The sequence below is a fragment of the Oncorhynchus gorbuscha genome, linkage group LG09 (assembly GCF_021184085.1).
Source record: "Oncorhynchus gorbuscha isolate QuinsamMale2020 ecotype Even-year linkage group LG09, OgorEven_v1.0, whole genome shotgun sequence".
Lineage (NCBI taxonomy): Eukaryota > Metazoa > Chordata > Actinopteri > Salmoniformes > Salmonidae > Oncorhynchus > Oncorhynchus gorbuscha.
The window spans coordinates 18,786,277-18,810,942 of record NC_060181.1 but is presented as its reverse complement, the minus strand read 5'-3'; the positions used below and the strand labels follow the sequence as shown (position 1 = coordinate 18,810,942).

At 42.4% G+C, this 24,666-nt stretch overlaps 1 protein-coding gene across 2 annotated transcripts in view; it reads right to left on the bottom strand.

Annotated features, from left to right (window-relative positions):
- Window positions 1-6,261, bottom strand: part of LOC124043243 (calcium-binding mitochondrial carrier protein Aralar2-like) — a 141,928-nt gene extending 135,667 nt beyond the window's left edge. For both annotated transcript variants that reach the window (XM_046361605.1, XM_046361606.1), the window contains exons 1-3: window positions 6,129-6,261; window positions 5,110-5,157; window positions 4,095-4,237 (exon numbers count right to left, since the gene is read on the bottom strand). In XM_046361605.1, the coding sequence (XP_046217561.1) occupies window positions 4,095-4,237; window positions 5,110-5,157; window positions 6,129-6,194 (257 nt within the window). In that variant the 5' untranslated portion in view covers window positions 6,195-6,261. The remainder of the gene's footprint in view (window positions 1-4,094; window positions 4,238-5,109; window positions 5,158-6,128) is intronic.
- Window positions 6,262-24,666: the final 18,405 nt, after the last annotated feature.

Here is a 24,666-nt window from a genome sequence, read left to right as displayed (position 1 = left end):
TGGCTGGAACCATATTAAATGTTGAAAATTAAAATAGGTTGAAACATAAAAACTCTTAAAAATGACCAATTTAAAAGGTCATTTCGTGAGTTACTGTAGACAAACTTCAGAGGAATGCAGGAGAGAGAACAGAGACTGCCTAAAATGCAGTAGGGACGTGCAGTAGGATTTTTTTATGTGCATCTGTTTAGGTTTTTGAGCATTTCAGTAGTTATGAAGCCATGGATTATGACAATGTTACTGTAACTTGTTGATTATCAGGGGTTGATTATCAGGGGTATTAAGATGACTTTGGGAGATGTGAGAGGGTTCAGGAGGTATTATACACACTATGGTGAATGTGCCAGGGATGAGGATTATGATAGTTGATTAGCATTCCTATGACTAGGGGCTCCCGAGTGGCGCAGCGGTCTAAGGTGCTGCATCTCAGTGCAATAGGTGTCACTACAGTCTCTGGTTCAAATCCAAGCTGAATCACAGCTGGCTGTGATTGACAGTCCCATAGGGTGGCGCACAATTGGCCCAGCGTCGTCTAAGTTTGGCCAGAGTAGGCCATCATTGTAAATAAGGATTTGATCTTAACTGACTTGCCTAGTAAAATAAATAAAAAACAACTAGAGAACAATTACCCCCAAAAAAGAGATGCCAGCACGTTGTAATGCAAACAAACCATCTACCAACTACTATGGCATGTGACCAGATTGTACATTGTCTGAGTGCACAAAAAATGCATTTACAAACATGAGACTACAGTATGTGTCCAGGAAATGTAAGATATAAATCCCAACATGTGCAGTTAATGCTATACTAAATGGAGAGGATTATTTTTCATTTAAAATCAGTAGCTATTCAGTCAATATGATCATGCAGTACATGTGGCCTTTTCTTAGTCCGAGTGAGAGGTCAACAAAGGTTGAAAGTGTATCTCTATACAAAGTCGATAAGTAGGTAAACATCCTTAATGTCTTTGTTCGAGGGTGTATATGATGTCTACACTTTTTTGTCATCTTCAGCTGGTAAACACAGCTATCCAGGACCTACAACACTGTTTACAGCATAAACATTTGGGCGGGTTAGGCTGGAGCGACAGCTTTTATCCCTGATAGTAGAGGGGTAAGAGGACACCTTCAATGATCCCCTGTCCCTGCTATTGTCACTGACATCCTTCCACCCAGAGGTGACTGCTGGCTAGCTGACTGGCTGGCTGGCAGTCGGGCTGTCTGTCTCGCTAGCTGTCCGGCTGGTGGGCTGGATGCTTTGGGTTCTTCCAAGCAGGCACACCAAAATACACATGTCTGGCTGGAAGGACTGCTATTTTCCCAGCATGCTCTCTTTACAAAGTTTTAACCCCCAAGAGACTTGGGAGGGGTTTCACACTTGGAAGAGTTTTCCATCGAAAAAGAGAGAGGTGAAGGGGGGGGGGCAAGAGAGAGAAAGAGAGAGCAAGAGAGAGAAAAAGAAAATGAGATATAGAGAGACAGGGAAGGCAGGAAAAATCTCTGACACATCTTTCCGACAGCAGCAGGGATGTCTACATAGACAGAAAGGGAGTGTATCTATCTCAGCCAGCCAAGTCTGGGGAGGCTGAATAACAAGAGAGAAAAGTGATTTCAAGGCAGAGAGAGAGAAACTGTGATGGCCATCAGTGAGTGTATCACCTAATTTACACAGTCACAGAGGGAGGCAGAGAAATGCATTACACTGTTTACGTACACCCAAAATCCCTCTACTCCGAAAAAAACAATTACCCCTCCCTGACTTATCTCTGTGAAATGGAATCTTACCTGGGGTAAAAACAGCAGCAAGACGCGTTAGAGAGAAAAGAAATGTATGCAGTATGCACATCCTGAAAAATACTGTAATTTAAGATAGAGGGAGTATATGAAAATACAATAGACTCTGTAGATTATTTTCTTAGTTTATTTTCTTTCAGGGAGCTCACTCAACAGGTTCTTGTCAAAAACAATGTATTTCTGTTTTCTGTGAACATAAAAGGGGGTGTTGTTGACACGCGCAACCATTGTCTGTTCTCTCTTCCCGCGCTAGGCATAATCATCCATCTCATTGTCTAACGGAAATCATAACATATTTTTAGGGTTCACTGGCAAAAAATAACAAAATACATGGCGACTAACCTACAATGTCAACTGTAAACAAAATGGATGCATTCAAACAAAGGTCTCTGATTTTGTGGCTTTGATCAAACTATCAAACCAGACATTTCTGCTCCCTTGTCATTTCCTATCCCCTCCCCACCACCCCATCACACCAAATGAGGTTTAGATACAGAGACCAAGCCATGGTTTCCTAATAGATTTATCCCTTAATAGCAGTGATGCCGTCGCCATTTATCTGGCTCCCAAATCCACACAATGCAGGAGTGCTGAATGGCACGGGCAATTACAGTGCATGTGTGCAGCCAGCCAGCCTCCACTCCATTTTAAAGCAGGCCTTCATAATGTGAGCAACATGACCGCATGCACTCTGCTCTTTGCTGGAGCCCAGGTGGTTGCCGTGGCAACGTGCTTTTTCTTTTTGACTTACCCTAACATTTTATTGCCCGTCATTATGTATCATTAAAAACATACATATTAATGTAAAAAATAGGGGTGATGGGGGGGAGAGGGGGATAAGATGAGATGAATTAGGCTAGCAACAACCAACAGAAGGAAGGGAACAACACCTGACAAATGGGCTTTGAGGATTTGTAGGATTCTCTTTTTCTACTAAATAAATCAGATACATTTGTGGTAGAATAAGTGGTTAGCAAAACATTATTAATTGTTTATTGGATTGAATCCTGTGTATTAGAAAATAAGGGCTAGGGGAGTACACAGGATCAAAGCCAGATACAGTATATACACGCACTGGCCAGTTTATTAGGTACACCACCACGTTCACGAAAATTATTCACTCCTACAGACAGTGAGTCATGTGGCTTGCAATATAAAGCAGGCAGGCAGGCATCGAGGCATTCAGTTACTGTTCAATTGAATGTTAGAAAAGGCTAAATGAGTGACCTAAGCAACTTTGAGTGTGGTATGATCTTTGGTGCCAGGCATGCCGGATCCAGTATATCAGAAACGGCCGCCCACCAGGGCTTTTCACGCACGACAGTATCTAGGGTTTCCCCAGAATAATGTGACAAAAAAACATCCAGCCAGCGGCAGTCCTGTGTGCGAAAACAAGCAGTATTCAGAACGGCATCTCCAAACACACAACTTGTCGATCCTTATCATAGATGGGCTATTGCAGCAGACGACCACACCGGTTTCCACGCCTATCAGCTAAATACAAGAAGAAGCGGCTCCAGTGGGCATGCGATCACCAACAATGGACAATTGAGGAGTGGAAAAACCTTGCCCGGTCTGAAAAATCCTGGTTCCTGTTGGGTCATGCTGATGGCAGAGTTAGGATTTGACTCAAGCAACATGAGTCCATGGACCCTACCTGCCTGGTGTCAACTGTACAGGCTGGTGGGAGTGGTCAACTGCTGTCCAATCTGCATCAACTGCATGATGCAGCATGGACTAACATCCCTGAGGAACGTTTCCGACTTGTAGAATCCATCCCCCGGAGAATTCTGTCTGTTCTGGAGGCAAAGTGGGGTCCGACCCAGTAGTAGATTGGTGTACCTAATAAACTGGACATGTATATATACTGTATATAGATATATGTACTTAATGCAAGTAATGGTGAATAAACATACTAAATCAATCCCTGTTGTCCTGTGTTTTTTTGGGAAAGTGCCCGAAAGGTCGCTAGTCGAATCCCCGAGGCGACACTGTGAAAAATCTTGATCTTGGCGAACCCTGGCTGTTACCCCATTCTCGGGGGGAGTTGGGATATGCAAAAAACACATTTCCAATTCACATTTGAAATAGGACAAACATGACCACCCACCAAATTATCAAAATACTCCAGGTCCTTGTCATAACCAACCTATAACTAGGCCTAATGCCTATGCTTCTCATAGTCAGGGCCTGTATTCACAAATTGTCTCCTATTCATTATGATTAAAAAGCTAAACTGATCCTAGATGAGCATTCCTACTCTGATAGGGTTTGTGATAAGAGCCCTGATCTTCTACACACCCATCTTTCTTCTGGTCCACTACCCCAGCCAGCAGTGAGGTGGCCTCATTAGACAGCCTGATGTCAGTGTGTGCGTGGAGGAACCGGGTCACAAAGTCCTCCGGAGACATGTAGTGCTCATCCTTTTTCTGGATGCTGGCATACTGCAATGGCAAACGCATACACACACAAAAACGCATGCACATGCACACACACACAGACACACACAGACACACACACAGACAGACAGACAGACAGACAGACAGACAGACAGACAGACAGACAGACAGACAGACAGACAGACAGACAGACAGACAGACAGACAGACAGACAGACAGACAGACAGACAGACAGACAGACAGACAGACAGACAGACAGACAGACAGACAGACAGACAGACAGACAGACAGACAGACAGACAGACAGACAGACAGACAGACAGACAGACAGACAGACAGACAGACAGACAGACAGACAGACAGACAGACAGACAGACAGACAGACAGACAGACAGACAGACAGACAGACAGACAGACAGACAGACAGACAGACAGACAGACAGACAGACAGACAGACAGACAGACAGACAGACAGACAGACAGACAGACAGACAGACAGACAGACAGACAGACAGACAGACAGAGACACACACAGAGAGACACACAAACACACACAGACAGAACTCATTGTTGATTTGTTAATATATGATCTACTGATTGAGGAAGACACTGTACACATGTTCAAACCTTTGGGCTGACACCTAACTTGAGATCATTTGCATGTAATGTGAGACTTTCGCATAAATCATGCATTGATGTCAATGGTAGAAATTTGAGTTGTGTGCAGGGATCTCAAGTTAGGATTCAGACAACAATGGGGAAAACCATGAATGTGCTATTGACTCTTGTTTAGGTGACTTGAGCCAGAAGAAGGCCACAAATTAATGCATTATTAACAATGGCTTTCCAGTACATGAAGTTGTCTTGTACGCAGAGTGCTAAGGCAACATTGGTGAATATATTTTTACACAACTCACCTTTAAAAAAATTGCTTTCAGCTCTGTAGGGTCAGCCCTCCTTTGTCCCTGGAGAAATTAAACAGAATTACATGAAATTACATCAAAGACCACATTTACCTATCAAACATAATCAACAACCAAGCTCTCATTAGCTCAATATTGTAGTAATAACCTGATAATAATACACTTTTTAAAATTACAATTCTATTAACAGGCATATTAGGAGAATGTTAACTTAGCCTACATGTCTTGTTAACAGTAAGATATTTTACTCACTTTGTAGTAAAAGTGAGACATGCTATTTTGACCATGTTTAGGATTCAACAAGTCAATATTAGGCCTACTCTCTTTTTTATATACAGTGATCTAATGAAATGGGCTGGTCATACTAAAAGGGGATCCAGCTGTATAAAGGTAATTGGGGAGGGGACACTTCATTCAAAACAGTGGCACGAGGCACATGACGACACAAGGCACGTGCTGAATGTATCTTGTAGAATGTTGACATTTTCACATTATGTGAAATATCTGCGGCAATGACGCGAGTAACAACAGTAGCCTGCCTATATTACTGTATGTATATTGGGAGAATCGTCATATAGCATAAGGCTACACAAGGGAGCTTATAAAGCTTACCAGGCTAGAGCCGGCTTCACGTCAAACACGTGCTTGCTAATCAGCCAGTGGCTCGAGACGTGTGACGGACAGAGACCACCGGTTTCAGTGGCAGGTCAGTCTGATAACCGGATTCCGCATAGTGCATCACAGGGAAAGGCTGTATCCCATTAACACCTTGCCCCGTCCTCCTCGCTGTAAAGCCCCAATGTCATTGCCACTGGTTAATGTTAACCTCGAACATCCTCTTATCCGGCTAACTAACGTTAGTAGCTAGCTGGCTAGCCATCTATCAATAGATGGGGGAGGAAGTCAGTGTGTGAGAATGTGGTCCGTGCGTTCGGAGGTGTCGTTGTATATTCTGCCATTGTCTATTTCACCAACTGACTAAATGTTTTTTTCCTCGTACAAGGTGAACTTACCTTTGCAGCCATAGCAAGATTACTGTCAACCAACCAAGCCCACTCTGACCAAGCAAACCCGGTCATTTTCTTTTGCTTGACGACGTTCCCATGGAAATCACGCGCGGCTGTCGGATGGTGCAGAGAGGAGCTTAAAAAGGCGGCTCAAGTGTTCACGTGGTATCGAGCGGTCAACAGGTAGCGTGGTATGTAGCTGTTAACCGGTAGAGGTTGTCAGTTTGGCATCGTCATCATGTAACCATCCATATTACTGTTCATTAATACACTGTTACTACACAGGTATTAGAGGAATGTGTTTCCAATGAATTACCAATTGGCCCTATACCTACACAAGCCCTGATGCATTTAGTTAAACATCAAAAAAAAAAATGTCACTCCATAATAATACCATCATTATTTATGGAAGCCCATTCCCACCACCCCCTTCCAAAAAAAGTGATACTATCTAAAACTGTTGAGATATTAAGTCAACATTTTGAGATACTAACTCCACATTTCGAGATACATACAGTAGGGTATGTGTCTTCATTTGTAGCATTATGTGGGGATTTCCATCTGTCCATGTTGCAGAGATCAGTACAGCAGGGCCGCCCGCAAACGTTTTGATAAAAATATAACGTAACAAAATGTGGAAAATTGAATGGATCAGAATACTTTCCGAATGCATTGTATAGAGAATCTTGTTTCACATGGTCAGTCCTTTAGGCACCGTTTGGCAAACTACAAGCGGTCTGTCATGTGCCCTTTACTGAGGAGTGGTTTCAATCACAAATTAGCAAAATATAGAAATAAGAAGACTAGTGACACCATCGGTGTTACATTAAATAAGGCACTACATTCTTAACTGAAAAATAAAGTGGCAATTTGGCAAAGTTTGCCAAGTCAAACACATGTGGCTTGAAGACTGAAGAAGCCAGTGAGAGAATCTAGTCTTAACTTTTTGTCTTTCTTTAAAAAAAAAAAAATACTGAGTGAATAACTTTTTAATTACAGATGCAAAGGCCTACACAATGCAACCCTGCATAAAGCAAACTCATCCATGTTAGTTATATTGTGCAATCGCAGTTGTTGTCTTTAAAAAAATATTTAAAAAACATATGACCTGATTAGAAAAGATCTAGTCTCATCATAGCCCATATAAAACCATTTTACAGCAGTTTTTTTTTACAATGTATACCCTCCAACTAGGATCCGGATTTTTTCCTAGTTAGGTTAGCCCAGTGGATCTCAAACCTCTTCTCAGGGACCCCCAGACGTTTCACAATTTTGTTTTAGCCCTGACTCACCTAATCAAGGACAAGTTGTGCTAGTTCTGGAATAGATCAAATGCATGAACTGGCTGGAGGTACACAAACAGAGGTTTGAGAACAACTGGGTAAGCCAACCAGATCAGGAAATCTCCCGGGCCCCAGGAAAATAAAAATAATACAAGTTAAATGGGTTTCCATTGCATTTTCAACTCTACTGATGGTTTTGTCACAAAAAACTGTTGCAATATATAGCAAATGTGCCCACTCTGGCCTTGGCACATGAGCTCTAGCCAACAGCTACTGCAGCAGATACAGTGTGGGCAAGCATAGCCGCGGGAAGCAGGGGTGCTGAGGGTGCTGCAGCAACCCCTGAAAAATCTGGAAAATAAATAAATATTTTTGGTTTGTTTTGCACAAAAGTAGTGCACTGAGCCTTTACTAGTCCTGTATTAGGGAACGATATAGCCATCTGTAGTGTGGGCAGAAACAATCTCAGCACCCACCGAACATCTTCACACTACTATGTGTGTAGGCTACCTATATTATGAGATTATTATGGAAAAGAGCGATAATATTTGTATTTGTCAAACGGCAGCCAAGCATCGATCACCATGTCACCTGAATAAGACCCTCAATATTTATTGGAAAGGAGCATCAAACTCATCACCTTGCACGTTCACCACCATGTGAAGTTCATCATAACTTATTTCATCTGCAGACTAATAATTAAATGCATAAAAGCGCATCCACTGCCATTTTTTGCATAATACATTTTACAGACATAAAATGATCCCGCCATGTCCAACGAACAAATTGTCTGTCAGCATTTAAAAAGTGATTCTATGAACCCGGTTGTGACTTTTTTTTATCCGTCAGGTACTTCAATTAATCCATCAGATAATTCATTTTTTTAAAACCACATTGTGGACCTCTCAAATTGAGTTTTGAGACACTAAAAACAATGATAGTCAAACATGGTACAGGCCTCATCAATAATGCATTACATCATCTATACACATGCATAAACAAAAACAAAACAAGGTATAATGTAGTGATGTAGTATGTCATAATGGTCTTCTATTGGCTATTCCTCCCATGAGTGTAGTAGCTCTTCAATCAGTCATAAAGCTGCTCAAGTTTCAAGTTGTATTAGTCTTATGTACGGGATACACATGGTATACATCTTCTAACTAAATGCTTACTTGCAGGTTCCTTCCTCGACAATGTAACAACAATAAGAAATAATAATAAAAGAAGCATACGAACATAAAGTAAATGACAAGGAACCTGACAAAGAACTTCACACAGAACCTCATCTAAAGATCTGAACTTCACACAGAACCTCATCTAAAGATCTGAACTTCACACAGAACCTCATCTAAAGATCTGAACTTCACACAGAACCTCATCTAAAGATCTGAACTTCACACAGAACCTCATCTAAAGATCTGAACTTCACACAGAACCTCATCTAAAGATCTGAACTTCACACAGAACCTCATCTAAAGATCTGAAAAGGGGCATTTATGGAAGAGAGCATACAAGGTTTCTGCTCCCACCTCTTCCCCACAGTAAATGGTTCCACTACTTTATATTTCCTTTCCATTCCATCCCTCCATGCTTTGTGTCAGGGGGAAAAATAGAGGGAGAGAGGAAGAGAGAGAGAGAAAATTCCATGACTACAATAGCAAAGGTTAACATTACTCACAGCATAAAAACAATTTAAAAGGGAGCAAAAGGGCCCTAATGGCACATGGTCTTCAAAGAAAATGCATTTTGCGCTCAAAATAATTCATAGCTTTTTGCTGGTGGCTTTTCGGATTCCCGGATCACCAGCATGAACCACTGTATTTTTCTCAGCAGGCTGTCTGCTCCTCTCAAAATGGCCAACGCAGGGAATAGCCCACATCCCCCCCAAATATTGATGGCACAGTCTACCCTTTATTGGAAAAATGGCTGTGAGTAACATTTAATGAGCTAATCTCATAACCTGCACTTAATTTGGTTGTATAACAATATTTAAGAAGATTTAAACATGAAAGATTTGGTCCTTTGACATAGCATTACTGTGTGGTATTAAATGACTACTGGCGGTAGCACACAGAGGTGTGCTATTGTTTGTTGAGGTTATGATTTGCAGCATTTGTGAGCCATGAGACCTTGTTGTTTTGCATATACATCCACTCTTTCTTCATGTGAAAAAACGTTATCCATAATCATTGTGAGAGATTGTGAGAGATTTAAATGACAAATAGGCCTTTGGGAAACAATGGTGCTAAATAATTTAATTCCCTGATCTGATTTCCCTGTCTTATTTTTAGGAACAGAATTTGAGAACTAAAACTAATTTGAAAGGCCAACTGAATCACGGATGTGGTCCTGGACTGGTCCAAGGTCCCATGAGAGATTGAATAATGGGGATAAACCCTGGAACCTCTGACCCCTCCTGGCCTGGGGAGTCACTGGGTCACCTCTCTCGGCCTCTCGGTCCCCGAGGACCCACGTGTTCGGACGGAATGAGCGATGAGTGAATGACGACCATCTTCTATTTTTAACCATCTAAACAGTGTTTCAAAAATAGACCCCCTCAGTTATAAACAAATGATTAGACCAGTTTGGGCCTCTTCACCGACCACACAGTCTCTATTAACTGTCAATAACTGTAGACCCTAGAGGTCAAAGGGGGTTAAAGACTTTCTATTAAAAGTAACAGACACAAGGGGATGTGTTCTTGAAAAATTGTGTCTTGGATTTGAAATGCTGACAGCTTAATGGCGGCCTCTCAAATAGCGCTGTAAATGACCAGTTTGGTCTTACTTTTATTACCGTCGTCTGTCAGTCACTCAAAGGTCTTTTTTTTCTCTTTAAGTGGATTCACATAGTTTTGTAAGTCACCCGTTGAAGACTTTATTCTGTTTTTGTCTCTCCCCTGGGTTATTCTCTTGTAGGGTTGTATTTTTCTGAGGAGTGTGTGGTGGATGTAGACCTGAGAGAAAGGTTCACCTTCCGGCAACAGTTTTTCCATTAATTAAGTTAAGGAACCGTTGTCTTTACACCTAGCCATCTCAATCTCTACCAGTCAGAGTGTACATACCTCATAGAAAAAATAACAGTTTTGTTAAAGTGAATATTTATACCCAGATTAATTTGTCCAAGGACTTTTAGTATATATCACAGGGAAACGTTTTAAAACCCTCTATAAGTCAAGGCCTCGCCAATTCCAGTCGTGTTAGCTATGTGACACGCAAAGCAAACATCAAGTGTCTGCAAACAGCTAAGCCTTTTATTGTACAACAACAACAAACCCTGCAAACCCACGGCTTGCCAAAATAGGTTTTATATAACTTGTGACTTGTTGGACCAAACCACAATACAAACACACTGTCCAGATAGTGTGGGTGGGAGGACTGAGAGAGACAAATGTGTTTTGCATTAAAATAAGAAACTTATGAGAATAGACATTATAAAGCATTTTACATAATACAATATTTTACCATGCTTATCAAATTACATTTACAGTATCTATAAAGCGAAAAACACATTTAAGATGAGTACATCATCCTTACTGTATACAGTATCTTACAGTGGTGAAAAAAAGTAATCGTTTGCATTACTTGAGTAAAAGTAAAGATACCTTAATAAAAAATGACTTAATAGAAAAGTCAAAGTGAAACTCAACCAGTAAAATACTACTTGAGTAAAAGTCTAAAAATATTTGCTTTTAAATGTACAGTGATGGAAAAGGTAGTGTGATGGAAAATGATGGAAAATGTACTCAGTTGTCATACTTTAAGATTTAGATGCACTATTGTAAAGTGACTGTTCCACTGGATGTCATAAGGTGAATGCACCAATTTGTAAGTCGCTCTGGATAAGAGCGTCTGCTAAATGACTTAAATGTAAATGTAATACTTAAGTAAAAAGTAAAAGTAAATGCTATACATCAAATTCCTTACATTAGCAAGCAAACCAGACGGCACAATTTTCTTGTTTTGATTTATTCACAGAATGCCAGAGGAACACTCCAACATCATCTGCAAATGCAGTATTTGTGTTTAGTGAGTCCACCAGATCAGAGGAAGTAGGGATGACAATGCGTTATATTGCTAATTGCGTGAATTTGACCATATTGCTGTCCTGCCTGAGCATTCGAAATGTAATGAGTACTTTTGGGTGTTAGGGAAAATATATGGGAGTAAAAGGTTTTTAAAAATATCTTTACGAATGCGGTGAAGTAAAAGTCAAAATTGTCAAAAATATAAATAGTAAAGTACAGATACCCCAAATAAACTACTTAAGTAGTACTTCAAAGTATTTTTACTTAGTCACTTTACACTATTAGTATCTTATTACTGTATACAATAAGACTTGTGCGATACTTTAGTATCCAAATATGTACACTTCTTTCTGCCTAGCAACCAACAATGTATATTTTCATCTATCTCCATATCTAGCCAATCAGAGGGATGTCAAACACAATGCAGGAACATCATCTGTAACACGCGGTGCTTTAAAGTGGCACTGCTGTAAACACTGCACCGGTAATAGAGCATGACAAGCGCTTACTTGTTTACGCTGAAATAATTCTGTGTTTGAATAACATCCCAATGACTTACTTAGCCAATCAAACTCACTCTGGTTCCATTCATAGACCAGACTGATAAATAGTTCTGACATTAGACATGGGATGGGAGATGGAATAGGAACGTTTTCTACTCACAGTTGTCCGGCTCATAGAGATTGGTTGCTAAGACCTGACCCCAGAGCAGATTATTTTTTCTTTTAAAGACTATAAGAGGGAAATAAGGTGAATTGACCTGCATAGTTGAGGACGTTATTCCTCCATTATGGATTTACTACACATTTATTTATTATACATTTTTCTACTCATTCAATACTCCACTCACATTGCTAACCACACACAAACTCAGGCATGTACACACACACGCATACACATTCACTTGCAGCCGCAGTCCTCCCCCACCCCTTACCACCACTGTCCACCCACTCCTTCTCCTCCAAACCTCAATGAGACTGCTGGCTTCTGGATGAATCTGTTTAACATCTTTCAGTTCAGATGAAGAGCTACACTAAACATGCTCAGGGGCATCTGGGATGGGCTGAAATTGGCCTTCTGGAGGGCTGGGCGGATGCACCCGCCGGGGTGGTTTGAGAAGGTCCAGGCGGTCAGTGGGGCTTGAACCCCTCTCCAAAAAAACAAGGGCCCACACTCAGGCCTGCAACACGAGAGGGCGTAGGGTCCCCCTCCTAGGCTAAATGAACCCAGATGCTGCCCACAAACACAGGGTCCGGGCATTCTGGTTAGAGAAGGATGGATGGAGGGAGTAAGAGAGGAGAGCGGTGTGTGGAGGGAGACTTTAGGCTCTTGTCTTCCCTTGGTTGAGGCAGTTGTCTCTCAGATGTCTCTCAGGGCTTTCTCATAATCGGTGATCACAGGGGCCCCGCAAGGAGCATTGTGGGGAATTATCAGAGGGGCATTTGTCTTTGAACTAAACAAGTACACCAGCAAATCTTTAAGTCTTTTCCTTTTCATCTCCCTGAGGAGTTGGCCATCTGGTCCTATAGAGTGAAGACCAGGAGTGGTGTGGAATGTGTGTGTGTGTGTATGTGTGTACTTGTGTGTATGCAGTCCCCACATTGATTACATATTGTAATTAAGGGATTACACCAGTGAAAGAAGATATTGATCTGTAATCACAATTGATTGGGGACCAGGGTTGATTATTCACCACAGATTAAATACTGTCAATAAAGTTACTATTTTATCTTAACTAAATATTTGTATTACATCAACAAATGTAAGTTAGAGATACCTTAAGTAAAGTAGGCATATATACTTTGTTTATTTTAGCTTAGCCCCAAAAAGGCAACCTGCAAGACACAGCTCGGCTACTACCAATAGTGGGTGGGATGATTTTAGAAAAAATACCATTTGGAAAAAGAGGGGAATGCCCATGTATGCATCCCCTCACCCCTCCCTCTTCTAGCCTGGGATTCAAAGCTACTTTTTCCTAGCAGGCTTTGGCGGTGTTTCTCAGTCGAGACCCCTAGAGTAACCTGTGTCAGTCCTAATTGGTCAGCCTCGCCTGATGCCATCCAGACACCCAATCGTGAAACACACACCACTTTGTTTGCATTTATGTTTTTTTCCCCCGAACCCTCCCCTTTCCCCCAATCCCAAGCAGGGGAATAAACAACACATTTCCTATTTCATTTCGGTAAGCCCTCGCCTGCTTTAGTTCATACCTAAATCACTTTGCCACTCGGAAGACAAATAGTTAAATTAAGGACGACTACACTTCCCTGAGTGAGTGAAATGAAAAAGCTCACTTCAGGTTTTGTCCCTCTGTAATTTTTAGAGTAAGAGAAACATAAAAAACTCTCTGTTTCGATTCAGAGTAGCAATAAATATGTAGTAGGCCTTCAACGCTTGAAATTGCTCAGTGAATGCACATGGCAATATCCATCAATCTCTATTGAATGTGTTGGACTTGCTAGGTGATTATGATCTGTTTGAGACTTGAAAAGAGTACAGCTTCCTTGAACATCGTCGTGAATAAGACATCGGCACTGAGGTGATGACATTTGTCTGATATACCTGATATAGCATAAGCACATCCGTGTGTGTGTGTGTGTGTGTGTTGGAGCGTGTGCGTGCTTATGTGTGTTTGTGTGTGCATGTACTGTATGTATGACTATGTCTGTCTTTATGCTAGCCTGTCTGTGTGTGCTCATCTGTGTGTGAGGGACTGCATGCCTGTGTAGATGGCTGGTGTGCAGCCTCAGGCTCAGGCAGAGATTTGGAGCGTTGTTGTCGTCTAGCGAGCAGACAGACGCTCACACATGATTAATGGTTTCCTTGTTGGACCCAGCACCATTGACCGTGGCGGTGCCAGGCCTCCCAGGCTCTCCAACCCACTGCCGCTCGCAGCAGCTAATCATTTGCCTGTGTTTGTCTGTTTTTCTCCCATTCTATGTGTTTGTCAGTCAGTAGGATGATCCTCCTCTGTAAATATGTGATAGTTTTTAGACTGACCAAAGGGAAATGGTGAAATAACAATCGCAGGCCAATGAGATGAAAAACGCCTGTATGATCTTATAGGATAGCACCGGACTTTTTGTGATTTTTTTGTATGTATAAATTGCATGTTGCTCTTGATGAGCAAGTCTGCTTAATGGCTTAATAAATACATCCTTAGAAGCTTCTCAACTTAATTTGATACATTTTTACTTGTTAGTTGATATTGTAATCAGGCCTATATGTAAACATATATCTATGAATAAATTGATTCTTTAAATGGGAGTGGAGTACTGCATATTATATTTTAACTGACAACAATTCACCAGTGATGATGATAACACAAGTGCCTATTTGCCCTGCAAAAGCCTCTCTCTCTCTGTGTCTAAATTGTTTTGTAAATGTTTCTTCCTTCATTGTCCAATGCTTTTAAACTCAGTAGAATGGATGGCTTGATATGGGAGCTACAAATGCTTACAAATAAGGTCAGTGGGGGGGAAAAAGAGGAATACAAATAGAAAACAAACCCTAATTGTTGGTATTGGTGTCTGTGTGGACGGTGCCACAGTGGGGAGTTTGTTGGGGACGTTACTGTAAACATATTGATTTACATTTTCAGAAAGCCCATTCAGGCCTATTGCACATTGAGGTTTAATGATAGCATGAAGATAATTGTTATGGAACACTGGATAAGCGTTTTTTAGTTAGCCCTTAATTAAATGTCCCCCGTGTAAATAAATACAGGAATATGATAGGCCTACATGCTGAGGATATTGTAGCGAGATCCTCCAAAAGTCGTTGGCTTGACCTATTTCAACCACTTCTATATTTTGTCCTGATACTACTGCTTTCATTGACACACAGGTTGAGACTCAGTCAATACTACTGTAGTGATCCGTTACTTACAGTATGTGACACATTTACATTTAAATATATGTCAAGCAGAGGTGACTGTGCTGTACCATAACAAAGTATTGTGGATAATGAATACCGGCAGTCATTTCTACTTTGATTTTATTACTGAATTTTTGAGGGGGCCCTCACCTTCAAGTCTTAGTAAAGTAGTCCCATCAGCAGCCCCATTATGCTTACACCGAATTGTACTGTGTGTGTACCAAATGGCATCCTATTCCCCATTTAGGCTCTGGTTAAAAGTAGTGTATACAGAATAGTATGTTTACTAATCATTGTCTATGCAGGACTATGCATATCCATATCACATTCACATTAGGCTGAGAGTGGCCTTTTGCTCAATGTCTGAGAGATTGTACATTTATTCCACTCAAAATTCCATCCAGACCAAAAATAAGAGGAATGCTAAACTGCTCTGCTGCAGCAGGGAAGTCCATAATCCACACTGACATTAAACTAAAGGCTGTGTTTTCATAGTGACTCAACCACCACTGATGGCGTTAAAAAGAAGAATTCCCTTTGCTTTCTCTCTGTGTGAGAACATGTCAGATGTGTTTAAGGCCAGTCCGTCCTGAACGACACTGAAGCTCCAGCAAGATTATACTGTCTGAACTGTCCAGTGTCGTGTTCTACGGTTTATGACGAGTCGATCCCCTTTTAACTGAACTTTAATATGTGTGATGGAGAAACAGGTGGGAACTAGACAGGGTATAGTGTAGTGTGATGGAGAAACAGAAGGGAACTAGACAGGTTATAGTGTAGTGTGGTGGAGAAACAGAAGGGAACTAGACAGGGTATAGTGTAGTGTGAACTATACAGGGTATACAGGGTATAGTGTAGTGTGATGGAGAAACAGAAGGGAACTAGACAGGGTATAGTGTAGTGTGATGGAGAAACAGAAGGGAACTCGACCGGGTATAGTGTAGTGTGATGGAGAAACAGGTGGGAACTAGACAGGGTATAATGTAATGTGATGGAGTCACAGAAGGGAACTAGACAGGTTATAGTGTAGTGTGATGGAGAAACAGGTGGGAACGAGACAGGGTATAGTGTAGTGTGAACTATACAGGGTATACAGGGTATAGTGTAGTGTGATGGAGAAACAGAAGGGAACTAGACAGGGTATAGTGTAATGTGATGGAGAAACAGGTGGGAACTAGACAGGGTATACAGGGTATAGTGTAGTGTGATGGAGAAACAGAAGGGAACTAGACAGGGTATAGTGTAGTGTGATGGAGAAACAGGTGGGAACTCGACAGGGTATAGTGTAATGTGAACTAGACAGGGTATACAGGGTATAGTGTAGTGTGATGGAGAAACAGGTGGGAACGAGACAGGGTATAGTGTAATGTGATGGAGAAACAGAAGGGAACAAGACAGGGTATAGTGTAGTGTGATAGAGAAACAGGTGGGAACTCGACAGGGTATAGTGTAGTGTGAACTAGACAGGGTATACAGGGTATAGTGTAGTTTGATGGAGAAACAGGTGGGAACTAGCCAGGGTATAGTGTAGTGTGATGGAGAAACAGGTGGGAACTAGACAGGGTATAGTGTAGTGTGATGGAGAAACAGGTGGGAACTAGACAGGGTATAGTGTAGTGTGATGTAAAAACAGAAAGGAAGTAGACAGGGTATAGTGTAGTGTGATGAAGAAACAGAAGGGAACTAGACAGGGTATAGTGTAGTGTGATGGAGAAACAGGTGGGAACTAGACAGGGTATACAGGGTATAGTGTAGTGTGAACTATACAGGGTATACAGGGTATAGTGTAGTGTGATGGAGAAACAGAAGGGAACTAGACAGGGTATAGTGTAGTGTGATGGAGAAACAGAAGGGAACTCGACCGGGTATAGTGTAGTGTGATGGAGAAACAGGTGGGAACTAGACAGGGTATAATGTAATGTGATGGAGTCACAGAAGGGAACTAGACAGGTTATAGTGTAGTGTGATGGAGAAACAGGTGGGAACGAGACAGGGTATAGTGTAGTGTGAACTATACAGGGTATACAGGGTATAGTGTAGTGTGATGGAGAAACAGAAGGGAACTAGACAGGGTATAGTGTAATGTGATGGAGAAACAGGTTGGAACTAGACAGGGTATACAGGGTATAGTGTAGTGTGATGGAGAAACAGAAGGGAACTAGACAGGGTATAGTGTAGTGTGATGGAGAAACAGGTGGGAACTCGACAGGGTATAGTGTAATGTGAACTAGACAGGGTATACAGGGTATAGTGTAGTGTGATGGAGAAACAGGTGGGAACGAGACAGGGTATAGTGTAATGTGATGGAGAAACAGAAGGGAACAAGACAGGGTATAGTGTAGTGTGATAGAGAAACAGGTGGGAACTCGACAGGGTATAGTGTAGTGTGAACTAGACAGGGTATACAGGGTATAGTGTAGTTTGATGGAGAAACAGGTGGGAACTAGCCAGGGTATAGTGTAGTGTGATGGAGAAACAGGTGGGAACTAGACAGGGTATAGTGTAGTGTGATGGAGAAACAGGTGGGAACTAGACAGGGTATAGTGTAGTGTGATGTAAAAACAGAAAGGAAGTAGACAGGGTATAGTGTAGTGTGATGAAGAAACAGAAGGGAACTAGACAGGGTATAGTGTAGTGTGATGAAGAAACAGAAGGGAACTAGACAGGGTATAGTGTAGTGTGATGGAGAAACAGGTGGGAACTAGACAGGGTATACAGGGTATAGTGTAGTGTGAACTATACAGGGTATACAGGGTATAGTGTAGTGTGATGGAGAAACAGAAGGGAACTAGACAGGGTATAGTGTAGTGTGATGGAGAAACAGGTGGGAACTAGACAGGGTATAATGTAATGTGATGGAGTCACAGAAGGGAACTAGACAGGTTATAGTGTAGTGTGATGGAGAAACAGGTGGGAACGAGACAGGGTATAGTGTAGTGTGAACTATACAGGGTATACAGGGTATAGTGTAGTGTGATGGAGAAACAGAAGGGAACTAGACAGGGTATAGTGTAATGTGATGGAGAAACAGGTGGGAACTAGACAGGGTATACAGGGTATAGTGTAGTGTGATGGAGAAACAGAAGGGAACTAGACAGGGTATAGTGTAGTGTGATGGAGAAACAGGTGGGAACTCGACAGGGTATAGTGTAATGTGAACTAGACAGGGTATACAGGGTATAGTGTAGTGTGATGGAGAAACAGGTGGGAACGAGACAGGGTATAGTGTAATGTGATGGAGAAACAGAAGGGAACAAGACAGGGTATAGTGTAGTGTGATAGAGAAACAGGTGGGAACTCGACAGGGTATAGTGTAGTGTGAACTAGACAGGGTATACAGGGTATAGTGTAGTTTGATGGAGAAACAGGTGGGAACTAGCCAGGGTATAGTGTAGTGTGATGGAGAAACAGGTGGGAACTAGACAGGGTATAGTGTAGTGTGATGGAGAAACAGGTGGGAACTAGACAGGGTATAGTGTAGTGTGATGTAAAAACAGAAAGGAAGTAGACAGGGTATAGTGTAGTGTGATGAAGAAACAGAAGGGAACTAGACAGGGTATAGTGTAGTGTGATGGAGAAACAGGTGGGAACTAGACAGGGTATACAGGGTATAGTGTAGTGTGAACTATACAGGGTATACAGGGTATAGTGTAGTGTGATGGAGAAACAGAAGGGAACTAGACAGGGTATAGTGTAGTGTGATGGAGAAACAGAAGGGAACTCGACCGGGTATAGTGTAGTGTGATGGAGAAACAGGTGGGAACTAGACAGGGTATAATGTAATGTGATGGAGTCACAGAAGGGAACTAGACAGGTTATAGTGTAGTGTGATGGAGAAACAGGTGGGAACGAGACAGGGTATAGTGTAGTGTGAACTATACAGGGTATACAGGGTATAGTGTAGTGTGATGGAGAAACAGAAGGGAACTAGACAGGGTATAGTGTAATGTGATGGAGAAACAGGTGGGAACTAGACAGGGTATACAGGGTATAGTGTAGTGTGATGGAGAAACAGAAGGGAACTAGACAGGGTATAGTGTAGTGTGATGGAGAAACAGGTGGGAACTCGACAGGGTATAGTGTAGTGTGAACTAGACAGGGTATACAGGGTATAGTGTAGTGTGATGGAGAAACAGGTGGGAACGAGACAGGGTATAGTGTAATGTGATGGAGAAACAGAAGGGAACAAGACAGGGTATAGTGTAGTGTGATAGAGAAACAGGTGGGAACTCGACAGGGTATAGTGTAGTGTGAAATAGACAGGGTATACAGGGTATAGTGTAGTTTGATGGAGAAACAGGTGGGAACTAGCCAGGGTATAGTGTAGTGTGATGGAGAAACAGGTGGGAACTAGACAGGGTATAGTGTAGTGTGATGGAGAAACAGGTGGGAACTAGACAGGGTATAGTGTAGTGTGATGTAAAAACAGAAAGGAAGTAGACAGGGTATAGTGTAGTGTGATGAAGAAACAGGTGGGAACTAGACAGGGTATACGGGGTATAGTGTAGTGTGATGGAGAAACAGGTGGGAACTAGACAGGACATAGTGTAATGTGATGGAGAAACAGGTGGGAACTAGACAGGGTATAGTGTAGTGTGATGTAAAAACAGAAAGGAACTAGACAGGGTATAGTGTAGTGTGATGGAGAAACAGGTGGGAACTAGACAGGGTATACGGGGTATAGTGTAGTGTGATGGAGAAACAGGTGGGAACTAGACAGGACATAGTGTAATGTGATGGAGAAACAGGTGGGAACTAGACAGGGTATACGGGGTATAGTGTAGTGTGATGGAGAAACAGAAGGGAACAAGACAGGGTATAGTGTAGTGTGATGGAGAAACAGGTGGGAACTAGACAGGATATAGTGTAGTGTGATGGAGAAACAGGTGGGAACTAGACAGGGTATAGTGTAGTGTGATGGAGAAACAGGTGGGAACTACACAGGGTATACGGGGTATAGTGTAGTTTGATGGAGAAACAGGTGGGAACTAGCCAGGGTATAGTGTTGTGATGGAGAAACAGGTGGGAACTAGACAGGGTATAGTGTAGTGTGATGGAGAAACAGGTGGGAACGAGACAGGGTATAGTGTAATGTGATGGAGAAACAGAAGGGAACAAGACAGGGTATAGTGTAGTGTGATAGAGAAACAGGTGGGAACTCGACAGGGTATAGTGTAGTGTGAACTAGACAGGGTATAGTGTAGTGTGATGGAGAAACAGGTGGGAACAAGACAGGGTATAGTGTAGTGTGATGGAGAAACAGGTGGGAACTAGACAGGGTATACGGGGTATAGTGTAGTGTGATGGAGAAACAGGTGGGAACTAGACAGGACATAGTGTAATGTGATGGAGAAACAGGTGGGAACTAGACAGGGTATACGGGGTATAGTGTAGTGTGATGGAGAAACAGAAGGGAACAAGACAGGGTATAGTGTAGTGTGATGGAGAAACAGGTGGGAACTAGACAGGGTATACAGGGTATAGTGTAGTGTGATGGAGAAACAGAAGGGAACTAGACAGGGTATAGTGTAGTGTGATGGAGAAACAGAAGGGAACAAGACAGGGTATAGTGTAGTGTGATAGAGAAACAGGTGGGAACTCGACAGGGTATAGTGTAGTATGAACTAGACAGGGTATACAGGGTATAGTGTAGTGTGATGGAGAAACAGGTGGGAACGAGACAGGGTATAGTGTAATGTGATGGAGAAACAGAAGGGAACAAGACAGGGTATAGTGTAGTGTGATAGAGAAACAGGTGGGAACTCGACAGGGTATAGTGTAGTGTGAACTAGACAGGGTATACAGGGTATAGTGTAGTTTGATGGAGAAACAGGTGGGAACTAGCCAGGGTATAGTGTAGTGTGATGGAGAAACAGGTGGGAACTAGACAGGGTATAGTGTAGTGTGATGGAGAAACAGGTGGGAACTAGACAGGGTATAGTGTAGTGTGATGTAAAAACAGAAAGGAAGTAGACAGGGTATAGTGTAGTGTGATGAAGAAACAGAAGGGAACTAGACAGGGTATAGTGTAGTGTGATGGAGAAACAGGTGGGAACTAGACAGGGTATACAGGGTATAGTGTAGTGTGAACTATACAGGGTATACAGGGTATAGTGTAGTGTGATGGAGAAACAGAAGGGAACTAGACAGGGTATAGTGTAGTGTGATGGAGAAACAGAAGGGAACTCGACCGGGTATAGTGTAGTGTGATGGAGAAACAGGTGGGAACTAGACAGGGTATAATGTAATGTGATGGAGTCACAGAAGGGAACTAGACAGGTTATAGTGTAGTGTGATGGAGAAACAGGTGGGAACGAGACAGGGTATAGTGTAGTGTGAACTATACAGGGTATACAGGGTATAGTGTAGTGTGATGGAGAAACAGAAGGGAACTAGACAGGGTATAGTGTAATGTGATGGAGAAACAGGTGGGAACTAGACAGGGTATACAGGGTATAGTGTAGTGTGATGGAGAAACAGAAGGGAACTAGACAGGGTATAGTGTAGTGTGATGGAGAAACAGGTGGGAACTCGACAGGGTATAGTGTAATGTGAACTAGACAGGGTATACAGGGTATAGTGTAGTGTGATGGAGAAACAGGTGGGAACGAGACAGGGTATAGTGTAATGTGATGGAGAAACAGAAGGGAACAAGACAGGGTATAGTGTAGTGTGATAGAGAAACAGGTGGGAACTCGACAGGGTATAGTGTAGTGTGAACTAGACAGGGTATACAGGGTATAGTGTAGTTTGATGGAGAAACAGGTGGGAACTAGCCAGGGTATAGTGTAGTGTGATGGAGAAACAGGTGGGAACTAGACAGGGTATAGTGTAGTGTGATGGAGAAACAGGTGGGAACTAGACAGGGTATAGTGTAGTGTGATGTAAAAACAGAAAGGAAGTAGACAGGGTATAGTGTAGTGTGATGAAGAAACAGAAGGGAACTAGACAGGGTATAGTGTAGTGTGATGGAGAAACAGGTGGGAACTAGACAGGGTATACAGGGTATAGTGTAGTGTGAACTATACAGGGTATACATGGTATAGTGTAGTGTGATGGAGAAACAGAAGGGAACTAGACAGGGTATAGTGTAGTGTGATGGAGAAACAGGTGGGAACTAGACAGGGTATAATGTAATGTGATGGAGTCACAGAAGGGAACTAGACAGGTTATAGTGTAGTGTGATGGAGAAACAGGTGGGAACGAGACAGGGTATAGTGTAGTGTGAACTATACAGGGTATACAGGGTATAGTGTAGTGTGATGGAGAAACAGAAGGGAACTAGACAGGGTATAGTGTAAGGTGATGGAGAAACAGGTGGGAACTAGACAGGGTATACAGGGTATAGTGTAGTGTGATGGAGAAACAGAAGGGAACTAGACAGGGTATAGTGTAGTGTGATGGAGAAACAGGTGGGAACTCGACAGGGTATAGTGTAATGTGAACTAGACAGGGTATACAGGGTATAGTGTAGTGTGATGGAGAAACAGGTGGGAACGAGACAGGGTATAGTGTAATGTGATGGAGAAACAGAAGGGAACAAGACAGGGTATAGTGTAGTGTGATAGAGAAACAGGTGGGAACTCGACAGGGTATAGTGTAGTGTGAACTAGACAGGGTATACAGGGTATAGTGTAGTTTGATGGAGAAACAGGTGGGAACTAGCCAGGGTATAGTGTAGTGTGATGGAGAAACAGGTGGGAACTAGACAGGGTATAGTGTAGTGTGATGGAGAAACAGGTGGGAACTAGACAGGGTATAGTGTAGTGTGATGTAAAAACAGAAAGGAAGTAGACAGGGTATAGTGTAGTGTGATGAAGAAACAGGTGGGAACTAGACAGGGTATACGGGGTATAGTGTAGTGTGATGGAGAAACAGGTGGGAACTAGACAGGACATAGTGTAATGTGATGGAGAAACAGGTGGGAACTAGACAGGGTATAGTGTAGTGTGATGTAAAAACAGAAAGGAACTAGACAGGGTATAGTGTAGTGTGATGGAGAAACAGGTGGGAACTAGACAGGGTATACGGGGTATAGTGTAGTGTGATGGAGAAACAGGTGGGAACTAGACAGGACATAGTGTAATGTGATGGAGAAACAGGTGGGAACTAGACAGGGTATACGGGGTATAGTGTAGTGTGATGGAGAAACAGAAGGGAACAAGACAGGGTATAGTGTAGTGTGATGGAGAAACAGGTGGGAACTAGACAGGATATAGTGTAGTGTGATGGAGAAACAGGTGGGAACTAGACAGGGTATAGTGTAGTGTGATGGAGAAACAGGTGGGAACTACACAGGGTATACGGGGTATAGTGTAGTTTGATGGAGAAACAGGTGGGAACTAGCCAGGGTATAGTGTAGTGTGATGGAGAAACAGGTGGGAACTAGACAGGGTATAGTGTAGTGTGATGGAGAAACAGGTGGGAACGAGACAGGGTATAGTGTAATGTGATGGAGAAACAGAAGGGAACAAGACAGGGTATAGTGTAGTGTGATAGAGAAACAGGTGGGAACTCGACAGGGTATAGTGTAGTGTGAACTAGACAGGGTATAGTGTAGTGTGATGGAGAAACAGGTGGGAACAAGACAGGGTATAGTGTAGTGTGATGGAGAAACAGGTGGGAACTAGACAGGGTATACGGGGTATAGTGTAGTGTGATGGAGAAACAGGTGGGAACTAGACAGGACATAGTGTAATGTGATGGAGAAACAGGTGGGAACTAGACAGGGTATACGGGGTATAGTGTAGTGTGATGGAGAAACAGAAGGGAACAAGACAGGGTATAGTGTAGTGTGATGGAGAAACAGGTGGGAACTAGACAGGGTATACAGGGTATAGTGTAGTGTGATGGAGAAACAGAAGGGAACTAGACAGGGTATAGTGTAGTGTGATGGAGAAACAGAAGGGAACAAGACAGGGTATAGTGTAGTGTGATAGAGAAACAGGTGGGAACTCGACAGGGTATAGTGTAGTGTGAACTAGACAGGGTATACAGGGTATAGTGTAGTGTGATGGAGAAACAGGTGGGAACGAGACAGGGTATAGTGTAATGTGATGGAGAAACAGAAGGGAACAAGACAGGGTATAGTGTAGTGTGATAGAGAAACAGGTGGGAACTCGACAGGGTATAGTGTAGTGTGAACTAGACAGGGTATACAGGGTATAGTGTAGTTTGATGGAGAAACAGGTGGGAACTAGCCAGGGTATAATGTAGTGTGATGGAGAAACAGGTGGGAACTAGACAGGGTATAGTGTAGTGTGATGGAGAAACAGGTGGGAACTAGACAGGGTATAGTGTAGTGTGATGTAAAAACAGAAAGGAAGTAGACAGGGTATAGTGTAGTGTGATGAAG